We start from the raw sequence: 17,159 nt of genomic DNA, 5'->3' as shown, positions 1-17,159 counted from the left end.
GACATGACACTATCAATATGAATGGATTTGTTTTAATCACATCCGTTTGAATGCCAAGTGCTAAATACTTTCAGGAATAATACCAATCAAATTTAGCCAAGAAACAAATGTTGAAAGAAAATGTCAACTCTCATACACATGCCTTTATCCAAGCAGCTTGACATGAATATGTCTGATGACAGATCATGACTGTCAGATGGATTCTGCAACATAGACGTTTACCTTTCCCTGTCTGCAATGCAAAATGCAAAGCAGAACTTAAACTCTGCGTAAAAAAAAGAGGTATCCGTCTGTAGAAAATGACTAATGCAATACTTATATCAAGCCAATTCAGTTTAACATGCACATTCAAAGTTCCACAGAAAACCCAAGAGTAGAAAAGCCAACATGTCCTGACAGAGACATAGGTTTAATCTGGAACTAGGCTGATCATGTTTCCCACTCAGCTCAGCAGAACTAGGTGAGGTGCTGCGATTTCCAAAGGAAAGGGTTTCCACTGTGATGTGTCGTTCTTAGGTAAACATGCAAATATGCTTGATAACATCTAACACACCCTTGATCTATTAGAACAAAGAGCTCAGTGAGGGAAACGTTCCCTCTGGGGGTTTTGTGGTCCGTAAAGAAATTGTTTCCACTCAGTGTGTTTGTGTGTGATGTGTCAGAGAGATTTGGGTGGGTCTTACATTTTCACTCATGTTAAGTTGCTGTAGAATTCAAGGATCAAATCATGGATATTTGAAAGAGAATTCTTTATTGGAATGGTTTCTTTGCAAAAACAAACAAACAAATGAAATCTAATAAAACTACAGTGAATAAATAAAAGTTCAGCTATAAAGGTGTTTAGAGTGAGTTATTCACAATGCATAAGCAAAGTATAAATAGATAGATAGTCAGATAGACAGACAGACATAAGATAGATAGATAGATAGATAGATAGATAGATAGATAGATAGATAGATAGATAGATAGATAGATAGATAGATAGATAGATAGATAGATAGATAGATAGATAGATAGATAGATAGATAGAAATGTAATCTTATAAAATTACTGTCTTTATCCCCCCAACCCATTCAAATTTTCCTATGACTTATGGGATTTAGGAACCTCAAATGTCAAGGCCTATTTATGAAAATTATAAACTTGTTCCATTGCAACTATATTCGTCATTGGTTGAAAAAAAAAAGTCTAATAATTGCTTTTAAATATGACCAGGAAATCATGACACTTAGATGATGATTATTATTATTAGTATTATGCTATTAAACATGACATTTATTTTACTGATAGTAGCCTAGTCAGTCATGACTAAATATGAGCCCACAACGCCCTCTCGTGGAAAAATTATAATTCATTTAATAAGCTTTAGAGTACAAGAAGTAGGAATTATCAAGTCCGAGCTTTAAAAGGACATTTAAAATGTTATGATGTTTGTAAAGTGGATTCTGTTCAGGTTACCATGGGACCGCTTAGCCTCCAGGATCAACCGTCATTACAAAGAGACAGTAGCTTTAAATGTTATTGGGCTTCGAGCGGAAACGCCCCGCCTACATAAACATGAGCCCCGCCCATTAGGAGGATGCCCTGGCTCTTTGGAATGACGTTTGATCTTGTGGGCGGGGTTGTCGATTTCCTCAGGGAGGAGCGACAGAGCCACTGACACGTACGAATGTCTCAATAATTTGGACGAAGGTGATACAGTTACAGGAAAGGAATACGTCAAATACGTTTCCGTTAGTAGTTGAACCGCTTTCTTAATGTGCCCTACTCTGTTCAGAAGGTCGCGCTTAAAGGAGGTGTGTACTGCACTAGAAGTCGGAGTACAATGAGGTTTTCTATGTTGATCAGTCTGTTAAGGCCGATCGGCCCGGTTATTATCGGGATCTCTCTGGGATTTACTCTGAGTTTGCTGAGTGTGAGCTGGGTCGAAGAAAGCTGTGATATTAATGCCATAGGAGATGAAGGAATCGTTTTATCCCAGGATGGAAGTCTGAAAGGAGCCCGGAGACCTAACTCTATTTCCCCTGGGAGTGATGGTGAGGAGGAGGAGGATGAGGAGGAGGAGGATTTCCAGCCGAGAATAATCCCATATAAACCAGTGAAACAGACTCAATCCAAGAAACTTTTCAGGTAGACAGACCATTCAGCCTGCTTCATCTATCTTTTATGTTGTGTTTCACGCCAAAAACAACATCCCAGGTTAAAACAACATAATGCATAATTATCTAGGCCAGTCGATGTAAGTATTTTTGTACAGGCATCCTGATGTAGGCCTAATTTACCTTGTTTAATTTAAAAACACCGTTATGTATACTAGTATAGCCTACTAATAGAGACACAAATTCTCTAAATGTCCCCAAAGACAATCAAATCCTCTACTGGTGACAGAAAAATTATATCTTAATTAAAATCTAAAATAGCTAGCCCACTTAGGGGATAGAGTACTTGGGTTGAGGTCAACGTGTAAGTGCAGTTATTATTATTATTATTATTATTATTATGAATGACAGCTGTGAATAATAATAGCCTAAGTTATGTAGGCTACAAGCTTCTCTGTTCTCATGTTGTTGTTTACCTATGCTGGAATTGAAGGCTGTTTTCAAGAAGTTTGGTTATTCTTTTCGTAAATCAGTCGTGTTTATGATTTCCTCAAAATTAAAGAACGTTGAGGTTAAAAATGTATTTTGCAACATAAAATCTTTACATGATTCATGTTAGTAGCTACTAGCATAAAAGCTAATGGCATTTTGGCAAGATAAGTGATTTAAGTTGGTAAAAATCTGTTGTTTTTTTTTGTTGTTTTTTTTTCATAATAAAGACAAAACACAAAATACTACTATAACCGAGAAAGCTTCGAGTTTTGCTTCAGCTTTTAGTAATGTGACTTAAACTCTACACTGCAGTGCTGGTGGTTTAGGCTTTGACAATTACAGATAAGTCAAATATTTGCTTTTGCTATTTAAAGAATTTTGCAACAAGATTGCCAATGACTCAGTGGCATTTCAAACACTAAGAGGTATTTGACTATTTTTTTTCATGGGAATGAGATGAAACAGGCCTGTGGCAGGCTTATACTGTAACTGTAACAGTTGATACGTCCCATTGGGAAATCTATAATCCTTAAGGGTGGCTCCCATGTTGCTAATTTCTCCATTTCAGTCAACGCTTACAATACACTGAGGTAAATTAGGAAGGTTACAGACAGTGCTGTTTGTTAACTAATCCCATAACATGAAAGGGTCAGTTGTCTTTGGCTATCAGTTCACGTTGACCTCATACTAACCTCTTTCTCCTAGCACTGGTTTACAAAGCTGCATCTTGATAGTTGACTGCTAAATTTATCTGGAACATTTGTTTTCAGGCTCACACCCAGTATATACAAACTCTTGGGCAAATAAAATGGGCCAAGCCAAAAATGGCAAAATATTTAGTGGTCTTTTAATTGTATTAACCATTTTAATCACAAATCACGGGTCTGGAAATTATCAAGAATTGCACAAATACTGTAGATAAAGTAACTAGAATAGCCTTTCCCAACTTGGAGACAGCTTTTTAAAGAAAGAAAAGTCAATGTTAATGGCTTCAAACACTTCATGAGTAGTTGAAAAATGTCTCTCAGTTCGTTTGAATTTAACGTGAGACCGAATATTCATTAAAGGCTTCAAATCTGGGGCCAGATTTACTAACAGTTTGCGCCAGCGCAAACACACTTTTGCCGTTAAAAAACTTCTGCCAACTAGGCTACTACATCTACTGACGTTATTGCCTGTGCATTTGTAAGTTTCCCTTTCAGACGCAAAATTTATGGGACGAGAGTATTTAAATGATTTATTCAAGGTGATTTACTAAGGTTTGCGCTAGTCAATTCACTGGTATTTGCGCCATTATTTAATGCCCAAAAAAGCATGTCTTAAACCAGACGCTAGCCTAATTTGCTCTGCTGTTGGTAGATTGCGTTGGTCATTATGGAAATGATCCGGCTGCGTTTGTGTTCTTTAATTTGTGCGTCATCAGTAGATCACGCGTAGAACTTTCCACTCCCAATCTGGGTTTTTTTGCGTCATATATATATATATATATTAGCCTAGTTTTAGTTTTAATAGTTTTACTTTCAATTTTAGCTTTAATTAACAATAGCAACAATGTTTTCAATGCAACTTTTTCTTATAATTGTGACGATATAGCCTATATTTCGTAATATCTTTTATCTTTATAACATGCAACTGAAAGTTTAAATCCCACAATGTGGCCAAATTTCTTTTTTTTAAACCTTATCTCTGAAATTACCAGTTTATTTATTTTTTTAACTGGAAACAGTCTTCCATGATTGGTGTGGTTAATCATTGCAATGACAAAGTTACAGTCCTGAGTTAAACAATCATGAGTTTTAAATTGTAATGGTCTGTCTGTTTCCACAGGGCGAAATACATCAGCACAGAGCTGGGAATTCGAGAGCGCCTTTTCGTGGGAATACTCACATCCAAAAACACCATCAACACTCTGGGTGTGGCCGTCAACCGCACCATAAGCCATCATCTGGACAATGTTGTGTTCTTCACTGGCACACGAAGCCACAAGATACCCCACGGGATGATCGTGGTCACCCACGGTGATGAACGCCTCATCTGGAACATGTTCCAGACCATCAAGTACATTTTAGAACATTACATCACAGAGTACGACTGGTTCTACCTCGCCCAGGATGACACGTACACGCAGGCGGATCGTATCAAGGCTCTGGTGGAACACTTGAGTATGGACCGGGTGCTTTACATGGGCAGCCCAGAAGAGTTCATCGGAGGTGAGATGCAGGGGAGGTATTGCTATGGGGGGTTCGGATACCTGCTGTCCCGCAGTCTTCTGTTAAGACTCCAGCCCTTCCTGGAGAACTGCAGGAACGACATCCTCAGCGCCAGACATGACGAGTGGCTTGGGCGATGCATCATTGACTATGCTGATACGAACTGCGTGGAAGAATTTGAGGTGAGATAAGTCCTGCTTTCAGTGGAAGTTTACAGATAAGTAAATAGTTTCAGTATGTCTTAGAGCTGCACGATTAATCATTAAGAGATTGTGATCTCGATTCAAACACCCATGAATCTTATTCCTAAATGACAACTATTTGGCTATTAAACCTTTGTCTATTTAACCTTAAACTTGTATGATCACAACAGACATTCAAATCTGCGTTGGCGCTGCCTCTGATCCAGAGAGAACAGTTGTCATGTGTAGGGAGGGATGAAACGGCATTTAAAAATCTTGTAAAAAATCATTAAAATCATCACAGAAGTACTGGGATAAAAGTTTATAGTTTGGATATAAACACTGATGTCTACGGTAGTGATGTCTAGTTTGGAAATGAACGCTGATGTCTATGTAGGGAACAGGGGCGGTTTCAAAACACGTTTAGTTAGGTTTAGTTTGGTTAGTCTCGCGTAGCCAGACCTTCAGACTGACGGCAGAAGGTCTGGACTCCATAGCAGCTTTCATTGGCCAAGGACCAGCCAACAACGTCTTACTGTCAGTGTCATGTAAAGCAATCAGTCACAGTTTGTTTTGTTCCATGTCATGTTTAGGGGCGTAAACATTTTAATTTGATGTCCCTAAAATAACAGACTGGCATGCATCTAATAAATTATTCATTCAAGAACATTGTGCAAGTTAACTGCAACAGTGGCACTGCAAACTTCACATACTTAAAAAAAAAAACAGCGTTTAGTTGATCCTTACAAGTGCTGTGCTCATTTTCACAGTTGTAAACACCACGGCTTCCTTATTCTATGAGGGGGTTTGGCGTTACAAAGTTTCTAGATGAACCATTAAAGAACACATCACAAATGTCTCCAGGAAATCCTGTAGAATTCAACCAATAAAATGACATTTTGTGTGCCATCAGACATTCACTGTTGGGTGTGACGTCTGAGGCTTAGACTAGTCTTTGGTAAACTGCAGTTGAGGAGAAAATACTCAGCAATGGTGTTGACTGATGAATTTGCTCATGGTTTGTATTAAAGCATATTAAAGACATATAAACAACATTATAAACTTTACAGGGGGTCTTTAAAAGGTAGTTTATTCCTGTGATGTCAAAGTTTAATTGTCAGCATCATTACTCCAGTCTCCAGTGTCACATGATCCTTCGGAAATCATCCTAATATGCTAATTTTCTGCTCAAGAAACATTTCTTATTATTATCAGTGTTGAAATCGGTTGTGCTGCTTAATAGTTTTGTGGAAATTGTGATTTCAGGATTCTTTGATGAATAGAAAAATTAAAAGAACTGCATTTATTTGAAATAATAGAAATCTTTTGTAACATAAATATTTGGCTATAACTCTCTTTTTTTCAGTTAATTAATGTGTCCTTGCTGAGTAAAAATAATTTCTTTCAAAAACTAAAATCCTACTGACCTCAAATTTTTTGAGCGGTGGAGTAGTTTCAGACCTGTGATTTAAAGGGATAGGCCTTGTTCACCCAAAAATTAAAATTACCCCATGATTTACTCACCCTCAAGGCATCCTAGGTTTATATGACTTTCTTCTTTCAGTCGAACACAATTGAAGTTATTAAATAGCATCCTGGCTTTTCCCAGCTTTGTGATGGCATGGAACTTTACCCAAGTTTTTGAAACTCCAAAAAGTGCATACATTCATCATAAAAGTATTCAATGACTCCAGTGGGTTAAAAATGCTTTATGAAGCAAAGCAATAGGGTTTTGTAAGAAAAACATCCATATTTACGGCCGTACGCACATTCACAAGTTCTGGAGAAGGGTGACCTTTGACCCTACATATGATGTAGGCATAAGTTTTGGTGAGAATTGACGAATGCGGAAGTGCAGAGGATATAATAAAACAAAACACAGGTCAGGAATTAGAAGTCTAAAAAACGTGAAGGTTTTAAGAAAAATGTCGAAGGATTTCGATATAAGAGAATAGGAGCTACGTCATACGTCGGGTCAGAGGTCACCCTACTGGAACTCGACTCCCTCGTGAACCCGCGTACTGCCGTTGCCGGAAGCCAGTGATTATAGTTTATAAAGTTTTAAATATGGATATTTTTCTTACAAAAAAGCATTACTTCAGAAGGCCTTTATTAAAATCTGCGTGAACCGGAAGTTGCAAACGACTTTTCTCCAGTGTTGTGACGTATTTCCCAGTGAAAAGGAATATTGAACAGAGGGCAGGGTTTTACTCTAGCGCTCCTCCTCTCCATCTCTCACTCATAGCAGACTAACGGTTTGAGGGGAGTGGTTAAGCGTTTCCCAACCCAAGCCGTCAAACCTACATCATCAGAGAAGGAACGCCATTCCAGACCAGAAGTAACTTTTCAGACTTTGATTAAAGATTACGATGGCAAACAATTTTTTTCTGTGTATTGACTTGCACGGATTAATTTTTCACCACAAGACTAGTAATATGCGCTAACAAAGTAAATAGGGTCAATTTTGATTTCAGTTGGACTTTAACTCCCGTATGGATTACTTTTATGATGGATGGATGTGCTTTTTGGAGCTTCAAAATGGCGCTATTCAATGCCATTACAAAGCTGGGAAGAGCCAGGATATTATTTGATATAACGCTGATTGTGTTGGGCTGAAAGAAAGTCATATACACCTAGGATGGCTTGAGGATGAGTAAATAATGGGATAATTAAAAATTTTGGGTGAACTATGTCTTTAACTATGACACTGTAAAACGACATGTAAGTAAACCATGGCTGTGTTAAGAGTCGGCAACTGACGGTTAACAAGCGCCAACATGTTTAGCTCATGTGGGTGATGCAAGTTCAAGTCAGTCTTGCATTATTTCTGATCCTGTCCCCCTTTGTTCCCCCTTCGCTACAATCTTCCTCTTTCTGTCCACAAATACACAACATAATGCAGAAATATTTAAAGGATCTGATACATGCTGCACGTCACCACTGTTTTTCAGAGCAAGCGCACAACCCGAGGCCAAATGTAGTCTGATTAACGTGTTTACAAGCTGGATGAGGCTGAGCTACAATCGCATTATCCAGCTCTATTAGTCAGACTTACTCCAAAAAAACTGCCTGATAGTCTACAATTTCACTAAAGTGATTTCACTAAATCATTTACGTGACTGTCGTGACATTTTAAAAATACATTTTGTTTAGTGCAGCTCAAATCAAACCTTTTAAGTTCAAGTTCAAAGCCTTTAAGTGCATTTAATCACACTTAATGGCATATGTCTTGGAGCACCACATGCTAATCATACAATTAAGTGTAATGGTGGTGTTTAGGGAATTTTACAAGTTAAGAAGCCAGAGGGATCTAATTATATGAGTATTTTCATTGTTTTTATTCCACACATAATTATGTTTGTTAGATAAATGTCTGTGGAGATACTAGACCTCGGTATTATTGGAAATGCTTTTGTGTAAAAAATAAATAAATACTTGGCATATTTTCAACTCATGATTGTTTGAATGAGCTATCAGTGTCTGTAATTTCCATCTCTGTGGCCTTGATTGAAGAGAGTCAGACTCCCTGTGGTAAACCTGCGGTGTTTGATGACAGACAGCTTTATACTAGTGTGTCTCAGTATTACTGCAAGGACCCAGCGGAGCCTTATTCTTGATGAAATTAAATCTCACTGCCTTTCAACTCAGCATACGTATGCAACAGCCGAAGACAAGATTCAGATGTCTCCTTTGAAATAGGCTGCTGTTATCAGCAATTAAAGGGAAGGTCTCCAGTCTGCTGCTTTAGTCTGTCAGTCATCGCAACATCTGAAGTTTCACCTCTATCCAGGTCTTTACGCTCACTGCCAGTAACTGCTGGAATTAAATTCAAGACGTGTTCTAGTTGCTCTTCCCACCGTCTTCAAGCATAGAAACAGTACAAAACAGTACTCGTTCGGAATTTGTTTTTTTTTTGCAATGGTAATATGGCATCATGACTTTTCTCACCTGAAATACTTTTTAGATTTTGCAGTCTGTCTCTTCTGACTCCTGTAGGGATAGGTTGGGACTCTCAACACACCACATTCAGTTTCAGTTCTCCTGTGTTTCTCTCTCTGGGTTAGAGTGATGCAAGTCAGTGACTGTTTCTGCATCTACAGATCCCTGTTTGCACAGAGCCTGTCTGGGAATTCAGCAGTGCCCACAAAGAGAGGGCAAGAAAGAGTCTAAAATAGGGATGCACCAAAATTTCGGAAACTTTCTGTTTCAGGCCGAAATCACTGACCGAAACAGATGTTTAATTCGCTCTTCTCTGATTTGTTTTCGTAACAAATAGTAATCGTAATCCTAGCTCTGGATTGACAATATTCATTTCTTGATTTTAATCTGTAATAAAATGTTTTTTTGAATCTAAAATCTTTTAAGAATTTATTGCGTGCCTGCCATCCAATAATCGCAAAAAGCTTTGTTACTTTTAATATGAAGCAGTCTCAACTTAAAAATTCTGTCCATTTTATTATGAAATTCAAACAATATCATTTTGGAGCACCAAAGAGCACTGGACTTTAATAACACACACACACACACACACACACACACACACGCACACACACACACACACACACACATTACACAATTAATGAATTGCACTCATCAATTACATAGCAAAAAATAATAATAATAATAATTATAATCGATCAAGTTTCTAGTAGAAATGTTTAGGCATCCTTAACTAAACACTCTATTTAGCTTTGCTCTTTCCACTTGACCAGAAATGTATTTAAATAATGATTAAATGCAATACAAATACTACTGACTATTGATCCATAAGGCCTGTTTTATAAATGGCAAAATTCACTTGTACATATTTATACATTTTACTTTTTTTTTTGTCTAAGTTGTTCATGCGGCTGTGATTTCGTTTAGAATGGTGCAAATTGTGGCTTAGTGTTTTCTCTTGTTCTTTTAATAGCTTGATCAGATTAGATTCACTTTTCTCTTTATGCGGTCTAATCGGCTCAGGTTCTTAGTGTCTGCACCCCACAGGCCAGTGCGCACCTAGATATTGTGCAGCACTGCCCTACACTTTGTTTTTGCTTCTTTTACTTGAGTTATAAAGGACTACAGGAAATGTGAAGCATGATAAAGAATATATACATGTGGGATGCTTTGCATGCTTTGTGGGAATAATCTTCTACAACAGTATTTTTAGTACATTTTTATTGCATCTCCTCTGGCAATATTTATGATTTCTACGTTTTTTTTTTTAATACAGAACTTTTCAACTATCCATTGTGGGTGGTTAATATGGTTTCCCTACCAATTTTTACTACAAATACCCAAAATCATACCTAAAAACACTTAACAGGCAGATACAATTATTTTAAAGTATAAAATAAATGTGTGTGTGTGTGTGTGTGTGTATTTTATATACATTTTTATATAAATTATATAAATGTGTGTGTGTGCCTTTTAATAACATTTTCTTTAATGCAATCTCTGGCCTTTCTTTTTCTTTTTTTTTTTTTTTTACTTGAATCCCCCACTAAAATTTCAAAATGAAATGTTGTTCTGGAAATTGTCTAGTGTAGGATATTTAATTCCATGTCTGTATGAGCTAGCCTATACATTCTAGAGCCACATAAAACAGTTTATGTCAGTTGCCCAGAAATGGAGTAAATGCCTTTAATGCAGGCCTTGCATAGACCTCACACTTTTTCTTTTTTGTGGTTCAAGTACTTCTCTAAACCTCTTTTTTCGCCTTCTCTTTAATGCTACAGTGGTCTTTCTCCGGTCTTTCATTTAGCTTGTGTATACAGCTGCTAAAATTTGTATTGGACTCTGAAACTAGAAAGTTTAGAAGAAAACTGTCAAACGAGTCATATCAATAGTGACAACTTTTTTATTGTTAATCGCAAAGAAGCATACGAATTTAAGCTAAACATTTGTTTCATGTTTGTCTGCTTTTTTACCATTGGACCTTTGGCCCAGACTGAATCACAGCTCTTAAATTGAATCTCACCTTTAGAGACTGAACCATATGTCACACTTTTGTTTGGAGGGGTCTGAGGTCCTGAGGTTAATCTGTTCTTGAAACAGGTACAGATACCTCTATTAATCCATCAGAGGAGCATTAGATGTCTGAAGGTCTGTGTGGAGCTACTGGGGAGAAAGAGTCAGTGAATCATACACACTAAACATGATGTACTGTCACATGATGTACTGTCTCCATTTTGGCATTTCATCCAGTTATAAATCCACCTCTGCCTTTACCGTCAAAGCACCTCCTGTCTTTCAGCACATCATTGTAATGCCTCCTACATCTGTTTATAGAGCAGAGCTCTTGCAGGGGCAAAATTGCATTTACTTTGCTTAAACATCATTTGTTGCGACCTGGAGCAAGTGTTCCGAAGAAGTACCTCCTCTGAGCAATGATTTCCAAAAGAATAAACCAATATTAAATTCTGGCTGATACAGATAAGCCAACAATTATTTTTATGTTCTGGCTGATAAATGGCAGATACAAAAATGTGTGTGTATGTATATATGTGTGTATATATATATATATCACTAAATCAGTCTTAATTCATTTTGAGATTTGCTAAAGATTACAGTTTAACAGATTAAGTGTGTTATTAAATCAGCGTTTTTAAAGATTACATTTAAGTGAGCGTTAGATGTTTTAAATGTAAAAGTAGGAGCAATGAGCATGCACAATTAAACTGCACACTAATTGACATTTGAAATAAAAACCTCTCACTAACCATACTTTATTTTTACATTTGTTTTTTTCAGGGGCAGAAGTATTATTATTATGAAATGGGAAAAAATTCTGACCCTAGTAAGGAAGATAATGTGCAGTTTAATAATGCACTGACCGTCCACCCAGTGTCTGATCCTGAGCAGATGTACAGACTTCACAAACACTTCACTGAGATCGAGCTGCAGAAGACATACGAGGAGATCGAAAAACTGCAGGTACACTTATGCTAAACCTGTTCTGACTAGTACCAATGCCAAACTGAGAAGAAACAGTGGTTTCTTTTGACCTTTTGTGAACTATGAGTCATTATGTGCTTTTTTTGTAAGGGTGGTATAAAATTGCTATAAAATCCTCTCTTCATTTTCAAAGTGCTCTGGTAAAGTGCAGCATTACAAATTTTCAAATGGAGGTAATAACCTGCTCATCAAATATCTTAAAATGCTTAATGGTATCCCACACCTCTTTGTTTAACAGGCTGAAATAAAAAATGTGAGTTTGGTGGCTTTTGAGGGCAACCGTAGTGCCTTGTGGCCAGTAGGAATCAATCCACCCTTTGAGCCCAAAACACGTTTCGAGGTTCTGCGGTGGGATTACTTCACCGAAGATCAGGTGTACTCCTGCACTGATGGCTCTCCGAAGTGCGAGCTCCGTGGAATCGATAAGCTGGACGTAGCCGACGTCATTGAGACGGCTATGGGTGAGCTGAACAAGAAGTACAAGCCGGTTCTGCACCTGAAGAAGCAGCAGCTTATTAATGGATACAGGCGCTTTGACCCCACCAGAGGGATGGAGTACACCCTGGACCTACAGCTGGAGGTGGTTAACCAGAAAGGACACAGTCGCTCAATCACCAAGAGGGTCCACCTGGTTAGGCCTCTCAGTCGTATTGAGATCATCCCCATGCCTTATGTTACAGAAGCAACTAGAGTCCACATCATCTTACCCATCACTCTTCAAGACCGAGAGCATGTTCAACAGTTTTTGGAAGTGTACGCCGCAAACGCCTTCGAAACCAGTGAGAATGCCATCTTGACGTTTCTCTTTATTTACGATCCAGTTGAGGCCCAACATGTCAACCAGAATGACATCTTCGCCAGTGTCAAAGCGCAAATCAATGCTTGCGAGCACCGTTATCCTACGGTCAAAATCCCCTGGATCAGCGTTAAAAGCGAAAGTCCCTCTCAAATCAAATTTATGGACATCATCTCCAAGAAGCACCCGGTTGACACGTTGTTCTTCATCGCCACCGTGAAAACCAGCATCAACTCCGAGTTCCTCAATCGCTGTCGGATGAACTCCATCAACAACTGGCAGGTGTTCTTTCCCATCCATTTCCAATACTACAATCCTGACATTGCTTATCATAACCAGCCTCTTCCCAATACATTGGATTTGGTCAAAGAGGCTGGCCACTTCGATCGCAGTTCCTTCACCGAAGCATGTTTTTACAACTCGGACTACATGACGACCCGGACGCGCATGTCTTCGGATGTCCAGGAGAACGAGGAGATCCTGGAGAACCTGGATATATATGAAATGTTCGTCAAATACTCTGGCCTCCATGTTTTCCGAGCAGTGGAGCCGGCCCTGCATCAGAAATACAGCTACCAGCCATGTAATCCTCGTCTTAGTGAAGATATTTACCAGAGGTGTGTGCAGAGCACCCTCGACAGCCTTGGATCACGCTCTCAGCTCGCCTTGCTGCTGTTTGAACAGGAACAAGGCAACAGTACTTAAAATCTAACCTTGAAGATTGAGAAATGACTAAGGGGCGATAAACAGTTTTCCGTCCATTGGGCTGATGCTTTACTAGTAGGTGGTCTGTGGAGTCACAATGCTGAACACATCAAAAATGCTGTCGGTACCAATAAAAACTATTTAAACTAACTTAAAAATAGCCAAATAAATAGATTTATATTTGCTATCTCTTTATGTTGGCTCTTAAACCAAGCAGCTGTCAGCTGTTGAAATGATCACTACCGTAACACATCTAAATCTGCGCTGTGCCTTCAAAAATATGCTGTCCTTTCACTATACTTTTGACTTGTCACTTTTGCTCAATCAGATTTGTTTAAAAGAGTTTTAATTGTTTATTTAACATAACAGGGTTTTTGTAGTATGAAGGAACCGTATCCAGATTCTGTGTTCTAGCAGTGGGTTTATTGTTGTTGAAACGTTTTTAAACGTCAGTTCACACTCGGTACTGAATTTATTAACCCTATACCTATAGTCTGATTTTTAGGTAAAATCATTCTTACTGACCATTAGTGCCAAAGAAACAAATGTCAAGACAATACACAATTTTGACCGAAGCTTTTCAACCAGCATTGTTTCACGTATAATTTATGCTTGAATACTGAACAGAAGAGCACAGATATTATTACAAATACCTGCATTTAAATGCATACTTATTGGTACTATTGATACCACCTCAAAGAGATTTTTCTGATTAAACAATTCACTTTTTAAAGTTTTGCACTAACAGTTTCATTGCAAATCTGCCTTGGATTACAGTAATGTTGCACAATAAGCCTGTCAAAGCATTTCATTTTGTTCAAGATTATGGGGTGCATCACACAGTTATAGTTAGTTCCTGTGCTGTCTACCAGAGAGGAGTGCAATACTAGTGCAATACTATTCAGATGGTCTGCTTAGAGCCTGCTGATGGAAACACTCCAGATGAAATATACATTTGATGATGCATTTTTGAAGATGCACTACAGAGAGCCTCTATTACAGACCATTCCGCAACACAATGTGTTTCTGTAGGAACATATTGGGTTATATGCGTTTTGTTTTTTTTGTGGGTACATGTGTACACGTGTACATGGTACGTGTGTTTGCTGTATTTACTTAGTGCTGTGTTGAATTTTTTTTATTTAAACAATCATAAACTTAATGCAGTACACTGACTTATGTTACACAATATCATGATGCTGGATGTCAAATGTTTGTGCATACAAGAGCTGTGAAAGGTTTTACAAAGTGATGTTTTGTACGTTTTTAAGCGACACATGCACAACATGAATGGACTCATCACAGAATGAGCGTGGCCGCTACTGGCCTTTAGGGGTCAGCAAAGGAGCGTGGGATTACAGCTCCTCAGAAATGTATACTTTCACAAGACTGTTTCTTAACCTCACCTTTGTTGATTTTTTTTCACTATAAATATTCTCTGTAAATCTATTGTATTTTGTTTTAATATTATTGTACACATTTTTAAATAAAGACTTTATTTTAGGGCTCAGATCAACATAAGCGCTTGTCTTTTTTCTCCCTTACTTTCATCAGGTCATTTCTTAATACTGTTTATATTGCATTTGGTATTTATTTTCAGGTCAGACAGAGCAACCAGAGCAACCGATAAGATGGTTAATGCATATATTTTTCTGTGACCATTACTGCAGCAAAAATGAAAGGTTACAAATCGAGACCCAATGGGTTCCAGATTAAACATCAGTCTTAAGGAGATCCTGTATATTTTCACCTCTATTTATATGTCCTCTTTAGAGGCCTTAACCACACACATTGCCTTTGGGCACACAGTGAACCCATAAGCAAAAGACATCTGAAGTCAGCAGTATCTAATTATATAGGACTCATTTTACATAAGGAGAGTTTCACTCCATTTTAACTTTTTCCCAGCAGTTCACTTGTATAGCCAAAATGTACAACCAACAATCATGCATTTTTGTTATTCCGGACATTGCTATTGTTGTTTATATACTTTTGTGCAGTTGTATATATGTATACAACTGCACAAAATTAGACTGAAACCACATCAGCAGTAAAATATTTGACATTTAACACACGCAAAAAATGTTTTTATCCCCCTGCAAGTGGCAGACTGTTAGAGATTCAGAAAACACTCATTTACTAACTATATATGTATACGTATATAAATCTGGCATGTTTAACAGGGGAATGTTCACCTAAAAAAGAAAATAATTTACTCACCCTCGAGTCATTCCAAACCTTATTAGTTTGAGTAAGTTAGAAGTTTTTTTCTTCTTCTTCTTCTGTGGAACATAAAATATGTTTTGAGAAATGTCAGAGGTTTTTTTTTTTTTTTTTTTCATACAGTAGAAGTCAATGATCACCAAAACTGTTTGGTTACCACTAACCAATATATATATATAGAGTACAGGTCAAAAGTTTGGAAACATTACGATTTTTTTTATATTTTTGAAAAGTCTCTAATGCTTATCAAGGCTGCGTTTATTTGATCAAAAATACAGAAAAAAAACTGTAATATTGTGAAATATTATTACAACTTAAAATTATAGTTTTCTATTTGAATATACTTTAAAAAATAATTTATTCCTGTGATGCAAAGCTGAATTTTCAGCATCATTACTCCAGTCTTCAGTGTCACATGTGACATCCAGTCTATCACATGATCCTTTAGAAATCATTCTAATATTCTGATTTATTATGAGTGTTGGAAACAGTTCTGCTGCCTAATATATTTGACGAATAAAATTTCTAGTAATATAAATCTTCTTTACTATCACTTTTTATCAATTTAACACATCCTTGCTGAATAAAAGTATTGATTTATTTCAAAAAAAGAAAGAAAAAAAATACTGACCCCAAATTACTGACCAGTAGTGTATATTGTTGTTACAAAAGATTTATATTTTTAAAACATTTGCTTCTTCTTTTTTTATTTTTATTTTTTTACTTTTTATTCATCAAAGTATTCTAAAAAAGTATCACAGGTTATGAAAAAATATTAAGCAGCAGAACTGTTTCCAACTTTGATAATGAATCATCATATTAGAATGATTTCTAAAGGATCATGTGATAGACTGGAGTAATGATCCTGAAAATTCAGCTTTGCATCACATAAATAAATGATAATTTAAAGTATAATAAATTGAAAACCAATCATTTTAAATTGTAATAATATATCACAATATTACTTTTTTTCTGTATTTTTGATCAAATAAATGCAGGCTTGATGAGCAGAAGAAACTTCTTTCAAAAACATTAAAAATAGTAATGTTTCCAAACTTTTGACCTGTACTGTATACATTATGTTATCATTTGCTCATTTCATTCCATATATATATTAAGTCAGAGTTTGGAATGAAATGAGCAATGATAACAGAATTTTCATTTTTGGGTGAACTATCCCTTTAACAAGTGCTTAAAAATGCTTCACTTTGAACTTTCTAGTTGATATCTACAACCCCAAATCAGAAAAAGTTGGGACACTGTACAAATTGTGAGTAAAAAAGGAATGGAACAATTTACAAATCTCATAAACTTATATTTTATTCACAATAGAATATAGATAACATATTAAATGTTGAAAGTGAGACATTTTGAAATGTCATGCCAAATATTGGTTCATTTTGGATTTCATGAGAGCTACACATTCCAAAAAAGTTGGGACAAGGCCATGTTTACCACTGTGTGGCATCCCCTCTTCTTTTTATAGTCTGCAAACGTTTGGGGACTGAGGAGA

The 17,159-nt window shown here is 37.0% G+C and overlaps 1 protein-coding gene across 1 annotated transcript; it reads left to right on the top strand.

Moving 5' to 3' along the window:
- The first annotated feature begins 1,627 nt into the window (after window positions 1-1,627).
- chpfa (chondroitin polymerizing factor a) lies at window positions 1,628-14,942 on the top strand. The gene is made up of 4 exons (XM_079880839.1): window positions 1,628-2,130; window positions 4,419-4,983; window positions 11,719-11,901; window positions 12,161-14,942. Exons 1-4 carry the CDS (start codon window positions 1,826-1,828, stop codon window positions 13,421-13,423), a joined length of 2,316 nt encoding a protein of 771 aa, XP_079736965.1. The 5' UTR covers window positions 1,628-1,825; the 3' UTR covers window positions 13,424-14,942.
- Window positions 14,943-17,159: the final 2,217 nt, after the last annotated feature.

Source organism: Squalius cephalus (genome assembly GCF_949319135.1).
Source record: "Squalius cephalus genome assembly, chromosome: 9".
In the NCBI taxonomy this organism is placed as follows: domain Eukaryota; kingdom Metazoa; phylum Chordata; class Actinopteri; order Cypriniformes; family Leuciscidae; genus Squalius; species Squalius cephalus.
The sequence above is the reverse complement of the archived record's forward strand: the minus strand, read 5'-3'. Positions and strand labels throughout refer to the sequence as shown.